A 16,468-nucleotide genomic window follows, 5' to 3' on the forward strand; every position below is an offset into this window, starting at 1 on the left:
CCTCATCATTCCTCATCCTTGACCTCCTTGGAATGGAGCCTACTTAGAAGCACTAAAGTGTAAGAAAGGAGACTACTATTTTACCAAGGAAAATGTCTTAATTGAACAGAATGACTGTGAGAGCAGTCAAACTGGATGGAGAAGATGAGAAGTTAGAATTAAGTGGAGGACTGGAGAGATTGCTCAGTGGATAGGATCACTGACTGCTCTTCAAGAGGTCTTGACTTCAATTCCCAGCAACCACATGGTGGCAGATAACCATCCGTAATGAAATCTGATTCCTTCTTCTGGTATGTCTGAAGAGTGTGGTAGTGTACTCACATATATAAATAAATCTTAAAAGCAAGAGTTATGTGGAAAGCAGTAGACACCTAGATGGTATGTTTCAATACCACATGATATCTGAAGTGGACACTAGTTTTGTTTTGAAAATGTAAAGGAAAATAGAATGCAGCGCTTACTGCAGTAACCTTTGGGCAGTTCAAGATGTTAATCTCATGAACCTTTATCCAGTAATTTTATTTGTTTGAAATGAAAAGGGTAGGCATATGCAAATAAAAAGTACTCTCATCTACTAAATAGCCCAGCTGTTGTTCTTACAGCTCGTAGAATGAGAGGCCAGCATTTCTGAAAGTCTTCATAGCCTTCCATTGTTCACTGTATTAATTAAATTAATTCAGAGGACATACCATTAAGTTTGGGCAGAGCTTGGTTCTTGCTTTGACGATTTTAAATGGTAACATAACAGTACTGGGAGATTTATTGTATATATTTGTGTGTGTGTGTGTGTGTGTGTTTGTGTGTGTGTCCTTCTCTTACACATGCTGTTGTTGTGTTTTCAGGTGTTATCTGTGCAGAACATCTGGTGCAATCTGGAGGAGGCATTATTCAGCCAGGAGGATCTCTGAGACTCTATTGTGAAAGGTCTGGGTTTATGTTCAGTGACTACTACATACACTGGCGTCACCAGGGTCCAGGAAAGTATCTGGAGTGTGTAGGTTTCATTAGAGACAAACCTAGAGATCACACAACAGAGTCTGCTGCATCCATGAAGGAGAGATTCACCAGGAGATGATTCCAGGAACACTTCCTACCTTCAAATGAGCTGCCCGAGAGCTGAGGACACAGCAATGCATTACTGTGTCAGAGAAAGAGGTATAATGAGTAAATGGCAGTGTGATCTCAGACAAAAACTTCCCTCAAGAGGTGTTGAGAATCATCAGTGACTGCTCATAACCAGCAGGGGGAACTAGAGACTAGCTGTAGTCCAGAGGGGGAACATGGGGTGGATTTAAATTTCATGGCTTTATTCTGCTAGAGTCATAAGTTTCTGGATTTTTTTTTGCATTTTTGCTATTACTATGCATTTTTATTGTTTGTGTATGCATTTAAAGAAAAAGTAAAAGGCAAAATGCATTCTAAAGGGAGAATATGCATTTTATACACTAGTAATTTTTGATAATGTTAATTTATCTGTCCATATATATTAACAGAAATCTTTCAATATTAGTAAATTACTCTGATATTTAACTGTACAATACAACAATTAAAGGTTTTCTATACATTCAGATTGAATGCCTAAATAAATATAAATTATCTGACTCATCCAGGACTTTGTTGTGTGACTTCTGTCTATCTCAAATTATTTCAATAATCCACTTTCATACAGTTTTTTACATTATGAAAATAACATGAATTTTTGTGTATTTAATGTATCCATATCATTTAAAGTGATGCAGACATTAATAATTTTGATATAATTATTTCATAGTGTACCTTTAAATGTTAAAATGACTTTTTATCTCATAAACATATAACAATCAGTTGAAACTTTTAAATATTTTTTAATTAGCTGTTGTATCTGTTTCTTCTCAAAGTATAATTTTCACCTGTTTGTTTTCTAAGACTTCTCTGACCTCTCTGAGTTTTCTCCATATATTGTGACATCCTGAACCATCCAAAGTCTACATGAGTACCATCAGTTCATGTCTTCCATGCCAACCAGGCTGAGAGAGTTTTCTTGTACTCAGTGATGCTGCTAGAAACAATGCTTGTCCACTTCTTGCTCTGCTGTCCCAACCAAACAGCTTTAGTTTTATGTCCACCACATTGTGAAATTAGAAGATTTTGTGACTGGGCCTTTTGTCCTGAAGAATAAGACTGCAATATAGGCACAAATGTGGGAGCAACCAAACACTTTCTGGTAGGATTTAAGACTACAATAAGTGTAAATCTGGTCAAGAACCTGTGGTTGAGTACAGCATAGTCCCAACGTTAACATACTACCATTATTTTAGTAAATGGACATATCAAACTGATCTCTAGATTTCTGTCTCTCTACTTGTAAATTAGTGAAATTGATGGTGAATTCCCTACCTAATTTAACAGGAATAATTGTGATTACTATGATTACTCTGTCATAGAAAGATTATTTATATTTATCATCAGATATCACATGATGCTTGTAGATTCACATGGAACATCAAAAAACGTTTTAAAAAATTGAAGAAACAGTTGATAATTCATAGTGCATGCTATCTAAGTCTATTTTGTCAGGAACAATCAAGTAAAGACTAAGGCTAGCAGGAAACCTCCCTAGAGGTGGCCCATTGTCTTTGCATGCATGGTCTGTGATGGATGAGCACTGAAGGACAAGTCCTCAAGAAACTTCATCCTAGGATTGGTTCTTGTGGATATGCCTTTCCTATCAACATTACATACCCTAAGTATTCCTGGTTATTAACTCACACTATGGAGCAGGCTTTCTACAGAGCAACATAAACATGGACTTTCAAGAATTAATGTTGTTTGGATGAATTAATGATTTTATAGAATTCCTGATTTGTTTCAAATAATCTTAGGAAGGAAACTTTAAGAAATCGTTTTAGATACTAACACCATGTCTTGGGTCTCTGTGGAAAAACATTGAAACAGATGGCTATAAGCTATTGTAAATAGGCAGCTTTTGTGGAAATTTACCAGCTTGAGTAGTCATGGACCTTGTAAATAGGTAGCCTTGGCAGATAATACCAACTTAGATAAGGACAAGTGAATCAAAGGGAGAGTCATAGTGACCTGTCCCCTGAATCTTCACCCAGCAAATACCCAGTTCTGAAAGATATCTGTATTCCCCCTGAACACTTATGCTCCAGTGTCATCCCCTTGCCATGTCCTGCCTTTTTGTGTTTATAACCCTTGTGTGAATAAGTAAAAATTACGATTTGAAAAAATTAATTAATTAATTAATAAAAAAGAAATGGTTTTAGTTGTTTTTAGAAAGATGTAATAAATTTGGAATCAAGAGCAGAATGTGCCCACTCTTCATAATAGTATGTAAAGGCTGCATAATGCTAAATTTAATGAGCTTTCATAATCACTCTAAAAAGAGAATTAGGCTTTGAAAATTTGTGTTCAAGGAAAAACATTCAAGTCCAAGAATGAATCAACAGGTATGCTCTATCATAAGGTAAGACCATGTAAAAACTGTTGCTTTGAACTTATAATGAGCTTACAGAATGAAACATTGTTATCCTTCTGTTACTTCCCTTTTGTGTAACATTTTATCTATGAGATAATTCTTACATAGGGAACTTTTTCAAAAGCTATAAAAAGGCTTAAAGCAATAAAGAAAAGTGGTGTAGCCATTTTCTGATTCACCCAGTATGTGTGTTGTCTGTGAGTGACTTCTTTTTTCTTTTCTTTTCTCTCTGGTTGAAAAAGAATTAATGTGTTCTGAGGTTCTCACTTGGCCAGCAAGAGGCTTCTGGCCGAATTGTCAGAGAAAGGAGCACTAGCAATAAATCCTTTTTATAATTCCCCTGCATTTATTTAAGCATTAAGAGTTAAAGTTTTTTTTTCTATAATTTTGTTGAAGATATTTATTGGCCCTTTAGGTTGGAAATCTTCCCTCTCATTTATACCTATTATCCTTAGGTTTGGTCTTCTCATTGTGTCCTGGATTTCCTGGATGTTTTGTGTTAAGAACTTTTTGCATTTTGCGTTTTCTTTGACGGTTGTTTCAATATTTTCCACGGTATCTTCTGCACCTGAGATTCTCTCTTCTATCTCTTGCATTCTGTTGGTGATGCTTGCATCTATGACTCCTGATTTTTTTTCCTAGGTTTTCTATCTCCAGGGTAGTTTCACTTTTTGATTTCTTTATTGTTTCTGCTTCTATTTTTATGTCCTGGATGGTTTTGTTCAATTCCTTCACCTGTTTGGTTGTGTTCTCTTGTAATTCTTTAAGGGATTTTAGTGTTTCCTCTTTAAGGGCTTCTACTGTTTACCTTTGTTCTCCTCAATTTCTTTGAGATTGTTATTTATGTCCTTCTTAAAGTCCTCTATCATCATCATCATTAGAAGTGATTTTAAATCTGAATCTTGCTTTCCTGGTGATATGGGGAATTCAGGACTTTTTAGTGTGGGAGAACTAGGTTCTAATGATGCCAAGTACCCTGGGTTGCTGATGCTTATTTTCTTGTGCTTGCCTTTCGCCATCTGGATCATCTTAGTGCTACCTGCTTTGTCTCTTACTTGAGCCTGCCTTTCCTGTTATCTTAGTTGTTTTGGAACTGTTTGGGGTGGGTGTTGCTACTAGGGTTAGAGCTGGGGCCCAAGATCTGCTCAGTGCTTGGACCCAGACAGGAAGGAACCAGTGCTCCGGGCCAGGAGTGAATTCCTGGGTCCTAGTGGGTTCAAGTTACTCTGTGTTTGGGGCAGGTGTTACTGTCTCCTTACCTAAGATGCTGCCTGGGTTAGAACTCCTGGGAAGCCCACTTCCTCTGGGTTTTGTCAGATTGGGTGCAGAGCAGCTGCCTGGGATCTGATCAGTGCTCAGGCCCAGACCAGAAGTAAAAAAAAAACAAAGTAAAAATAAAAAAAAAAGTAATTTCACATGAAGTCTAGCTAGCATGTGTGATGTGTACTCAGGTGTGAGCATGGAAAATGTGGGAAAACTCCCACAGAGAATCAATAGAAATAATTTGGATAAGACGTAGAGTTCTTGGGTTAGATTTGGTGAGAGTTATTGAGGGGCCATCACAGGTTCATGTGTACCAATTTAAAGTAATATTATGGGGCCAGGCGGTGGTGGCACATGCCTTTAATTCCAGCACTTGGGAGGCAGAGGCAGGCAGATTTCTGAGTTTGAGAGTTCAAGGCTAGCCTGGTCTACAGAATGAGTTCCAGGACAGCCAGGGCTACACAGAGAAACCCTGTCTCAAAATTAAAAAAAATAATAATATTATGGGAAATTTCAAGCACTATGGGACATCTGGCTTCTGAGAGACAGAACATCAGTTTGTGATCATATTTCCAGAACTTTCTAAGAACTCAGTGCAGTGATTAAACTTTAATTTCAGTGTGTCCAGATTCTACTAATAAAATAGAGCTTTGGTTACATTAGTATCTGAGGTCAGTACAGGTGTAGAATTCTGATCTCTAAAGTGCAAAATTTCACTGCAGAACCTGTGATCTCAGACACATTCAGGTCTTTTATTTCCAATCATAGACTCCTGATAGTAAAGGAACTTAAGGTGGTATGAAGTTTGCTATTATTCTGACTCCAGCAGGCTCATAGTGTTCAGGGAAGACCAGGTTTGACATATAACATTCCCTCCTCACATGAATCACATGGCAGTACCATCATTTTCAATCCAAGTGCTTGAGAGTTTATGAAGGGTGAATTGGTAGTTCCATCTTAGCTAACACCTGTTCAGTCTGCAGTGCTTGTCTTCTCACATGTCCTTGTGATGAACATGGAGACCCAGCAATGCATATGGTACTGAGAGAAATACATAAACACTCTAGGAATTTTGAAAGCTGTAAAGTTTGTCAGTGAAATAATCTAAGTGAATGAGTTAATGTGACCAAATTTAGAGTAATATCCTCTAATTTTTGAACCCTAATTGGCATGGGGCTTTAGACATAAATTTGTATAAATGTTGTTGGCTTTTATTTATGTATTATAATTTTTGTATCATATTGTCCACATCTCTGTCTGTACATTTATGGGCTTGGACCCAGAGTTACTTCAAGCACATCTGAAAACCTCATTCAAAATGTCTCCATCTGTAGCAGATCATATCACAGACTTAAGACAACATCACACTTTTATGTCCTCCATGGACAAATCTAAAATGCAACATTTGTGTTCCTGGTTATATATGATATTCTCCCTTCTGAAGAGTCTGTTGTCTGACTTTTCAATATTGAGGAACCAGTAGCACTTTTATCTCTTGCCTTTTGGCTCTTTAATCCAAACTTGGCAACTTAGCCTCTGTATCATCGGTTGCAGAATCTTTGCCTTCTGTGGACCTTTCCTCCTTCCTGAGGAGAATCTTTGCCTTCTGTGGACCTTTCCTCATGCCTGAGGAGATTGTACATGATGATCTGAATCTCATGGAGACAATGTCAGAAAATCTACTTCAAGATACACAGTTTTCTCATTGATATAAAGTCATTTTGCCGTTGACAGCCCCCTGGAAAAGGAACCCAAGTGTTAGTGCAGGTCTTACTGCACATCTCTCCCTAAGGGTTCAGGGCCTCAGATGGCAGTCAGCATTGTGGGATTGCTTTCTCTTTCTAGTATTGATACAACTTTGTGCCACGTACTTATTTTATGGTTTGGGCATGACTTGATTTTTTTTTTATCTTTCAAACATTTGAAAGTATGAAGTTGTTTTATTCATAAAAGGAGCTAAATTGCTTTTGGTGTAGTTTTCTTTAATGAAATCAGTCATCTACTTAAGCCTTCTTCCAAATATTCAATCAGGTTCATGTGGACAAACCACTGCATAAGTTGAACATTGCTAGGCAAATATAATTGTCTCTAAGTTTTAAACCATCATTAAGGGTAAGAACAAGGATGAATACATTGTGTTTTAACATGTCTGAAGGCCATGAAAAAATAAAAACCCTTAACCTTGTGAGCTGTGCCTTTCAGCATCCTCTGCCCACTGTGCCTTCTTCCAAGATCATCAGCATCTGAGAGAATTGAATAACCTCCTTGCTTAGAGTTTATGTTTTCTGCTGTTGATTTTAAGGTTGTCACAAATACAGTTCAGTATAAAGATGAAGGCGCTGATTATTTGATAAATGAAAATCTCAAATATGTGAGCCAGGAACTTAACACATTTGTAAAGTCAAAGAAATCACTCTTTCATGGAATTATAATAGTCATATTTTAAGGCTTGAGATAGAATCTATTCTTACACTAAGCAGGAATTCTGCACTTTCTGTACCAAATTTGTGGAAAACTATATAGTAACAAGACTCACACAGGCCATAGAAACATAGTATCATCAAGGTAGGTGTAAACTCTTCCCTTCGAGCTCCTCGTCTGTCCTCCATGCAAAAACATGGAGGTGGTTCAGAGATGAGTGAACAGAGTCAGGACTCTTCATGTTAGAGTTAGGGTCTCTCTCAATTCTACTGCATCCCAAAATCACTTACCAGAAGTATTGTGTACTGAGGAACCTGGTTTTGTATGTTACCTAATCTCTGTGGGAAGTAGAAATAAACTCTCTTGAGGGCTCCTGTGTCTCCCATCATAGCCTGCTACTTCGTAAGTCCTAAAACATAAGTACACCATCAGAGTGAGCAGCTGGTGAGGGAATGCAAATCTCTCCTGGATCCACCCAACCTTGGGTTGAAAAGCCAAAGCTGGGCCTGTGTGCTTACTAGTGTGCAGCCATGGACAGGCTTACTTCCTCATTCCTGCTGCTGATTGTCCCTGCATGTGAGTGACAAGGTTCCTAAGGGATGAACTTTTCTATTCTCTCTCTATTTCAGCCTTACCCTCTGTCTTGTTTTCTCCACAGATGTCCTGTCCCAGGTTACTCTGAAAGAGTCTGGCCCTGGGATATTGCAGCCCTCCCAGACCCTCAGTCTGACTTGCTCTTTTTCTGGGTTTTCACTGAGCACTTCTGGTATAGGTGTGGGCTGGATTCGCCAGTCTACAGGGAAAGGTCTAGAGTGGCTGGCAAGCATTTATTGGGATGATGGTCAGTACTATAACCCATCCCTGAAGAGCCGGCTCAAAATCTCCAAAGACACCTCCAACGATCAAGCATTCCTCCAGATTACCAGTGTGGACACTGCAGATACTGCCACATACTACTGTGCTAAGATACCACAATGATATAGCCTCGGTTTTCAGCTGTACAGTATTTCAGGGTGGTTCTCTGTTGTGCTCCAACCTCTTATATCATAAGAGGGTATGGCCACAGCTTCCCTGCTGGCCTCTGTGGTTTCCTGTTTGCTCCTAAGTTAAGAGCTTTCTATTCCTGATAGTCAACCTTGATCCCTTTTAACATGTTCAGTAATGAGTCTGTCTGTGTTTGGTTTTATAAAGATGAAGGATGTTTGGTGCCTACACCCGGTGGTTCAGAGCTGCAGTTCGACTCAGGCTTAGGCTGCAAATCCCACAGCAGAAAATTCAAAATAATTGTAATGTTCACCTTCAGTAGGCAGATGTATATGTGGAAGGTGGGAATTACTGAATGAGCACTTGCAAATTGAGTCATTGGTATAAAGTTCTCATGGATGCTCCCAGTTTTTCAGGCTATTATTCCCAATGGTATTTGATGCTCACCACAAACTCATTGCAATATCTTATTTTTAAAGAAAATACATACATATATACATACATTCTATCTATCTATCTATCTATCTATCTATCTATCTATCTATCTATCTATCTATCTATTTTGTATAAACATACAAAATTTGAGTCTTTGTCCAAGTACAAACATAAGCACTTCTAACTTCTGTCCATGGCACTCTATGTATTTTGTATGGTATCAAAGGTGAAAAGTAGTAATCACTCAGCTTTAAACCTGTTTACGCTTATAAGATGATTTTTTTTTATTACATAGCCATATATACACTTAAACCTGAATGTCAATCCATGATCCTTGGAGGTATTTCTTGCAACATATGGGAAAAAAGAGAGTACAAAAAAACCAATTTGTGTAGAGTGTGAGACATTGGAGAATTGTGTTTGTCCTCATCAAACCTTCCCCTCAGGACTGAGAGACCATTGCAAAGGAGGAACTGGAAATATTGTAAGAGCCAGAGACAATGGATGACTCCAGTGAAACTTTCTCATCCAGACACAATAGGACTGAATCACATATGAACTCACATAGCATTGGGATTATATAGATTCAAGGCTGTGGCACCCTCTGCAGAGTAGGGGAAGTGGATATGTGCTCCCATCATTAGCCGAGAATCTGTCTGGAACTTCTATTCGTTTGCAAAAAACTTTACTCTCTTTCAGTGGAGGCTTACTGGCTGTATTAACCATACTTGCTGGTAGGCCCTAAGATCTGGAGTTGGACAAACAAAACCAACACAATGGCATATTTGTCGAGTATTTGTTTATGTACTTTTGTCTTATTAATCTTTTTTTTTCAATATTTGGTTTCAGATTTGGTGTTCTTTTGCGAGAGAGACAGAAATACAGAGAAACAGACAGACAGACAGACAGACAGACACACACACACACACACACACAGAGCGAGAGAGAGCGAGCGAGAGCAAGAGAGAGAGAGAGAGAGAGAGAGAGAGAGAGAGAGAGATATGGGGGGGCGGGGAATGAGACAGAGAAAAAAAGAGAGAATTCGCACAAAGTAAGATCAGATGTTTTAGGATAGAACCATTCTGAATTCAGCCACAACGTTCAACACACCTTAATGGAGCTCAGCAGCCTGAAATCTGAGTTTTCTTTATTTAGGTGTCAGGTACAGAGTTACAGCTTGCCTCTCCGTTATACCAGATAATCTGAAGGAGCAGCAAACTGTCATGAAGCCAAGAAGGCAGGAAAGTGTAACCTGTAGACTTGTTCAAAATTGTTAAATATTGAAGGGAACAAAAGGGTTAAAAATTAATTCTTATTTCATAAGGAAATTTCATAGTGACCTTGGATGTAAGAATCAGATAGAAGGAGTATTAAATGAGTGAACTTGTTTCACCTATTCTTGTGTTGGGGTGATCTTTTTCTGCACAGTGTAAAGATTGTGGTTGTATATACATACAACCATATGCTGATTTTTTGAGCAGCAGAATGTTGAGTACAGACCAGTCTTTCTCCCTGTTATTAATAGCTCTAATCATATTTTGTAAAATCTCTCTCTATCAGCTCTAGACTGGTTTAATAGAAAGCTGATGGTCTGTCTCAGAGGAGGAGAGAATAGACAGCACTTCTTGGGAGAGGTAGGAACTCTGTGAAGGAGATTCAGGGACAGATATTGTATGCCTGATGCAGAGAAAGAAGCAGGCCAGGGCTGAAGAAGGGGTAACTAATGAGCCATGTGACAGAATATAGATTAATATACATGGATTAATTTAAGTTATGAGATAGTTGGGAACAAAAGTCAGATAATGTTTAAATCTATAATCAGTAAAGATGAGCCTTGATGTTTTTATTCAGGGTTAAGGTATGCATAGTAAAACTATGTTCTTATAACCATGTTGGAGTTAATGTGAGCACACATATCTACCATATTTGGGTCAATAACTTTAGAGCAGAAGCTTTTGATCACACACTCAATCAATATTTAATTCCCAGTATATGACCAACATTACTGTTAAAGTACTCTTTCACTTTGAGTTTTCAAGGCAGGGGTTCGCTGTATCGCTCTGGTTGTCCTGGAGTGCTCTCTGCATAAGGGGTTAGTCTCAAAATCAGAGATCCACATGTCCCTACCTCCCAAATCATGGGATTAAAGATATTTGCAACCACTGTCTTGGTATTTTGAAATGTTCTCGACAAATATTTTTAATCATTTCAGGTCCTTTCATGGGATTCTGGGTTGAGGAGTTGCAGCAATATGCATTGATAACTCATTCCAAATGCATATTATTATCCATTCCAAATATCCTGCCCTGTAATCACATGACTGTTACAGAACACGAACTACAATGCTACAAGACAATCTTTTACAGTCTTTGGGATCATGGATATCACAATGATCCTCAGTGCTTTGATGAGAACTTTTCAGTAATTTCAGCTAGTGACTCAGGACATTGTCCCAGATGAATGAGTTGCAGCATTTGTCAGTAAGTGGCTTCAGTGGTAAGATACAGATGGGACATACCAGAGATTCCCTAAAACATCTCTAGAGTAGATAATCCTGCATCTTATATATCTGAGCACTCAGGACACCATGGTATATCAGTCTTTGAGGAAATCAGAGTTAGAATATGTGAGACAGTTTCCAGACACAATCCTTTCTGCAAAGGGACCTAGAATAGTGAAACAGTGCTCAGTCCTTTAAACGGTGTTCAGAACCATCAAGTATAGACAAGTCCATAAGGAACTGCTAGGGGTTTGTAATCCATGAAAAGACGGCTCAACCAGAGGAGAAGGGAAAGTAATACACAGTGAAATGGGGAATATAAAAATGCTATAAATCAGTATTTCAATTTATTTAAGGAAATCTCCTACACAGACTTTGCACCAGATTAGCAAGTATTATAATCCTCACATTATTTTTACTTAGGAGAATAAGCTCATATTATCTATTTATAATATTATGAAGCCCAGAATTTGTGTATGGAATATATTATAAGAGGAGGATGTCTATGTAAATACATACTACTTAAGTAGGTGTTCAGTCTTGTGCATTGCAACCTACATGATCCATCAGCATCCCATATATTGTAGTATCTAGTACAGCATTATAGACATTACCCAGCACATTATGAAATGCCCCAAAACAATCATCTAGAACCTTGGATTGCAGGGATAGCTGTTCCTCTATAGTCAGAAGTCACTGATGCCCTGAAGAAACTCTCCTGTGAACTGACAATTCCCATGATATCACATGGATTCTGACCAGTTATAGAAGAGAGGAAATGAATTCATCTGGTTCTCCTTCTTTTATCCTGAAATATTAAGTGCATCCAATTTGTGAACCTGAATTTACAGCACAATATACATGAATATCCTGAATATATGTATACATACACATGTATGTATACATTCATATATATATGAATGTATACATACCTACTTAGCTGCTTTTACCCAGGAACAGCCTCATGAAGGCAAGAAAGACCCTGATCTCTCCTATTTACAGCTTATTACAAATGAGAACTGCTAGAGCTGGATCCAACTAGGAAAGAGGATGACTTTGAAAGCATCATTGATGATAATGTAGAAACAACTTAAATTCATAGGCTGAGACATCAGTCATCTTCTCCAGATAAACAAGAGCCATTTCTCCCTGTATCTGAACCCTGCAATCACATTAGATTCAGGGACATGTTACTGCTGTAGTCAGATGGGGCAACTTCAAGTGTAAAGGATGGGGAAATCTAACTGCTGGTGAGTTCAGGGCCAGCAGGGGGCACAATGGGGCCACGAATCCCCAGAAGATAGATGTGCTGGGTGTGTGGGGACTCTGTATCCTCTGTGGCTTCCTTTCTTAACTTATATGTACCTATTTTGATTGACATGTAATGTTTCCAAGCTCAAACACTGTGAAGATTCTGCATTAAACACTTCAAAGATTTATATTTTCTTGTTTTTTAATGTATATAAACCCGGACCTCCGAGATCTCTCAGACACTGGGCCACATTCCAAGCAGCATACACGAGCTGATCTAAAGCCCCTGAACACAAATGCAGCAGAGGACTGTCTAGTCTGGCCTCAGTGGGAGAAGATGTCCTCTAGATACTTTTAGCCTCTGGGTGGGGAGACCTGGTGGTGGTGGAGGAGGGGAGCATACTCTTGAAGACTGTTTTGGGAAGAAGGAATGAGGGGAAAAACTGAGAGGAGGTAGATGGGGAGGGGCGGAAAGACTGAACTGTAAAAATATAAAAGTAATAAAATATAAATAATAAATTTATACAGTGTATTCTGATCACTGATATTTTTTCCAAAATATGCCAGAACCTTCAACACTCACCCAACTACACACACTTTCATTCTTTTTAGCAAGAAAAAATATGAAAAGGGTTAAAAGAATTAAAATAGAAGAAACACACACAGACACCCACCCGTAAAAATGCAACTCTCTGACCATGATATATACCTAAAAGACAAGTACAACAAAATTAGTGCACAAATCAATGAGAGTAAATATCTACAAAAACACTGTTCAGTTCATTTTGTTTTGGCCTTCTACTGCTAGACATGAATCCATCATTAAATGTGGTTAATAAACCCAATAATGCTCCATTGGAGAAACCTAAGTTACCATCCTTTAATATGGTTTATGCTACACCAATGTCTTATTCTCCATTTCCCACCACCATTTCATGTTTGAAATATCACGCCTCATCTATTGACTTCTCTGCCTTCATTTTATCTCTATTTTGCTATATCATCCTTTTAAATTCATCAGACAAGACCCTAATGGCCTCGCTGAACTTATACAGTGGCTGACCTAGCAGTTTACAATATCAGTCTCCATGTAATATGTACCCACTAGTGCTTCAGTGTTATACAGTGGACAACTGCTTTCTAATAGGATTTTTAAACTGCTCCATAGGGAAGACTTCATCCCAGTTAAACATGGTCAAAAGCCCATGGCTACAGATGACATAGGCATAGGAGACCCTAGTTGCATTGCTAATGGTCACGTTGAGACAATACCTCATAACACGCATGTTTATACAAAGTAGATTATTGCTGCTCTCATTTTTGATCACAGAGGCTTCTGAGTTAAGTGTGTAATGATTGATGTAGACACCCACGACTGGTCTAGTTCAGAGAATGAATGCCCGTATACTCAACTACAGAGGAGTCATCTATACAAATGTTCCATGAAAAACCTGAAAACAATCTCAAAAGAAGGTTTGGTGAGGCCATAAGTTCAAAAGTGGGGTGGTTAGACATGACATAACATATGATTTGACAGTGTCACACGAAGTTTCAGCACAAGACCTGAACAATTCAAGCCAGTCAAAGTTACAGGTTGACAGCTTGTGAAAGACTGAGTAGATAAAATGTCTTCTTGTCACTTCAGAAATAGCAATTTGATCCATTGGGCCCACATGGTAAAATACAACAGTTGAATTTCCTAAATTGTTTTCTGAGGATCACCCATATTCCTTGGTATATGTATATTCTATTCTCACCACTAAATGTAGGGTAACAATGAAAAATATCACAACATGAATGGGAAGGAATGTCTGAGGGCCCATCTCAAGCTGAGAGTCTATTGACATTTGAAGACTAATGAGAAAAGTTTCATTACTTTTTGAGAATTTTTCTATAGGTTCTCTATGTACTAGTGAATGATCACCCATATGGGTTTATCAATACCACTTATCGGACTTACCATATTATTAGTTAATGAACTAAAAAGGGTCAGCTTTTTTGGTAGAGAGTATTAGTGGAAACTCCCAAGGGAAATGAGAGTGTCATAGTGGGGAAGTTAATTATAGTATGTTTTATTTAGGAATGAAAATTCTAAAGAATATAAATAATTCTGAAAACTAGAGATATCAATTTTATATATTTTTAGCATTTTCATAAAAGTGTATTTTGTACCTTGTGAATATTTTCTCTATAACCTCTACAATTCCTTTTCTTGCCTTCCTATATTTCACATTATTATGTAAGAAAGTTTCATTTATATATCACTATGATTTTGAATAAGCAAGTCTATATAACAGTGTGATATTTAAGAACTACAAATGAGAGACTCATTTTATGTCTGTGTTTCTAATATGGGCTTAATTAATACATTTATCTCCAGTTGCATCCATTTTCCTAAAATTTATGTAAGTTTCCTATTCTTTTCTGATGAAAAGTTTATGTTGTGTTATACATATGAACAAAACTCCGTTGATAAAATAAAGTTTATTTCCATAATTTAGTCAATTTGATGCTGCTGCAATAAGCATGAATGTACAATCATTTCTGAAGTATATTTACTTTTGATCGTTTGGGTGAATTTTTTACTATATAACAATTTGGAAAGTCAAATGTTAATGGTATGTCTTGTAAGGATGCTGTAAATTCTGAAAAGTTAGCTATTTTTGAAACTACCCATCACTATAATTTTTCTATGACCATCTGCAAATCTATCTGATAACCTTGTCAGAAGTGGAGCAACTGTCTCAGGCTGGAAATCTATTTAAAGCCTAGGCTGTGATGTTACATCCACATCATCTGCACATTGCTCATGGAATGGGTATTGGATGAATTTTCTCAGAGAGGATTAGGACTTGGATCTCAGCATCCTTCTGCTTAATCTTGGTGTTCTCTATCTCCATCTTCTCCAGCAGGACTAGTTCCTTACCTAAGAAGTACCCTGCTCATGAATATGTAAATCATGTGAACCTGTGGTGGTAAATATAGGAATGTTCACACTTCACAACAACACATGATCACTGTCCTCTCTATAGTAACTGAGAACAGAGGACCACACCATGGGATGGAGCCAGATCATCCTCTTTCTGGCAGCAGCAACTACATGTAAGGGGCTTCCGATTCCAGATCTGAGGATGAACCACACACTCAGGTGACAATAATATCCACTCTGCCTTTCCTTCCACAGATGTCCTCTCCGAGGTTCAGCTGCAGCAGTCTGGGGCTGAGTTGGTGAAGCCTGGGTCCTCAATGAAAATGTCCTGCAAGGCCTCTGGCTACAGCTTCACCAGCTCCTTTATGCACTGGGTGAAACAGAAGCCTGAGAATGGCCTTGAGTGGATTGGACGGATTTATATTGGAAATGCTGATACTAGCTACAGTGAAAAGTTCAAGGGCAAGGTAACACTGACTGCAGACACAACCTCCAGCACAGCCTACATGCAGCTCAGCAGCCTCACATCTGAGGACTCTGCAGTCTATTACTGTACAACACACAGTGTTGTAACCACATCCTGAGTGTGTCAGAAACCTTGGAGAATCAGGAAATTGCTCTGGGACTGAGATGACATAGATGATTAGCTTGGAGACTCATGTAGAAATAATCATTACAAATGCCTATTGTTTTGTTGCTCCTCCTTAGAGACCTAAATTGCAACTATGTAAAGTATATCTGTGAATACAGTGATGTTGGTTGAGGATCCTCCTAGTGTATGTCATATCTTTCAGTCTCTTTTCTAGTGACCAGTAACCATCTCCATTGATAAGTTTCTTTTTCATAAAACAACAAAAAAGACAAACAGTGATTATATATGATATAAATATTCGTGGATTCTAAGATAAACCATAACTTTTGTTGTAATAGCTGGGAATAAAGTATATTACAAATTTGACCTGTAACAGCAAAGCAATCTCTGGGTAAAGAAAAATTCCTTACACAGTTGTAAGTCTTAAGTGACATCCTGGTGTGTTGTCAACTCTGGCTGTGTGGTCTGTCAGAAATTCCAGTCTCTTAGAATGTAACAGATATTTTTAATCACTATGCATAGTGACATAAGTATAATAATTTCAAGTTGGATGAAAGTATTGTTAAATCACTTTTCAAAGACCTCATTTATAAATTCAATGCATGAACATGTTAG

The 16,468-nt window shown here is 38.0% G+C and overlaps 2 gene segments (V, D, J or C); both read left to right on the forward strand.

The window, feature by feature from the left end:
• The first annotated feature begins 7,621 nt into the window (after positions 1 to 7,621).
• Positions 7,622 to 8,140, forward strand: LOC114636248. The segment is given in 2 exon segments: positions 7,622 to 7,738; positions 7,821 to 8,140. Coding segments are annotated over 2 exon segments (366 nt in total).
• A 7,209-nt stretch (positions 8,141 to 15,349) lies between these two features.
• Positions 15,350 to 15,845, forward strand: LOC114636249. The segment is given in 2 exon segments: positions 15,350 to 15,434; positions 15,517 to 15,845. Coding segments are annotated over 2 exon segments (375 nt in total).
• Positions 15,846 to 16,468: the final 623 nt, after the last annotated feature.

This window comes from Grammomys surdaster, unplaced genomic scaffold (genome assembly GCF_004785775.1).
Source record: "Grammomys surdaster isolate TR1022 unplaced genomic scaffold, NIH_TR_1.0 123115, whole genome shotgun sequence".
Lineage (NCBI taxonomy): Eukaryota > Metazoa > Chordata > Mammalia > Rodentia > Muridae > Grammomys > Grammomys surdaster.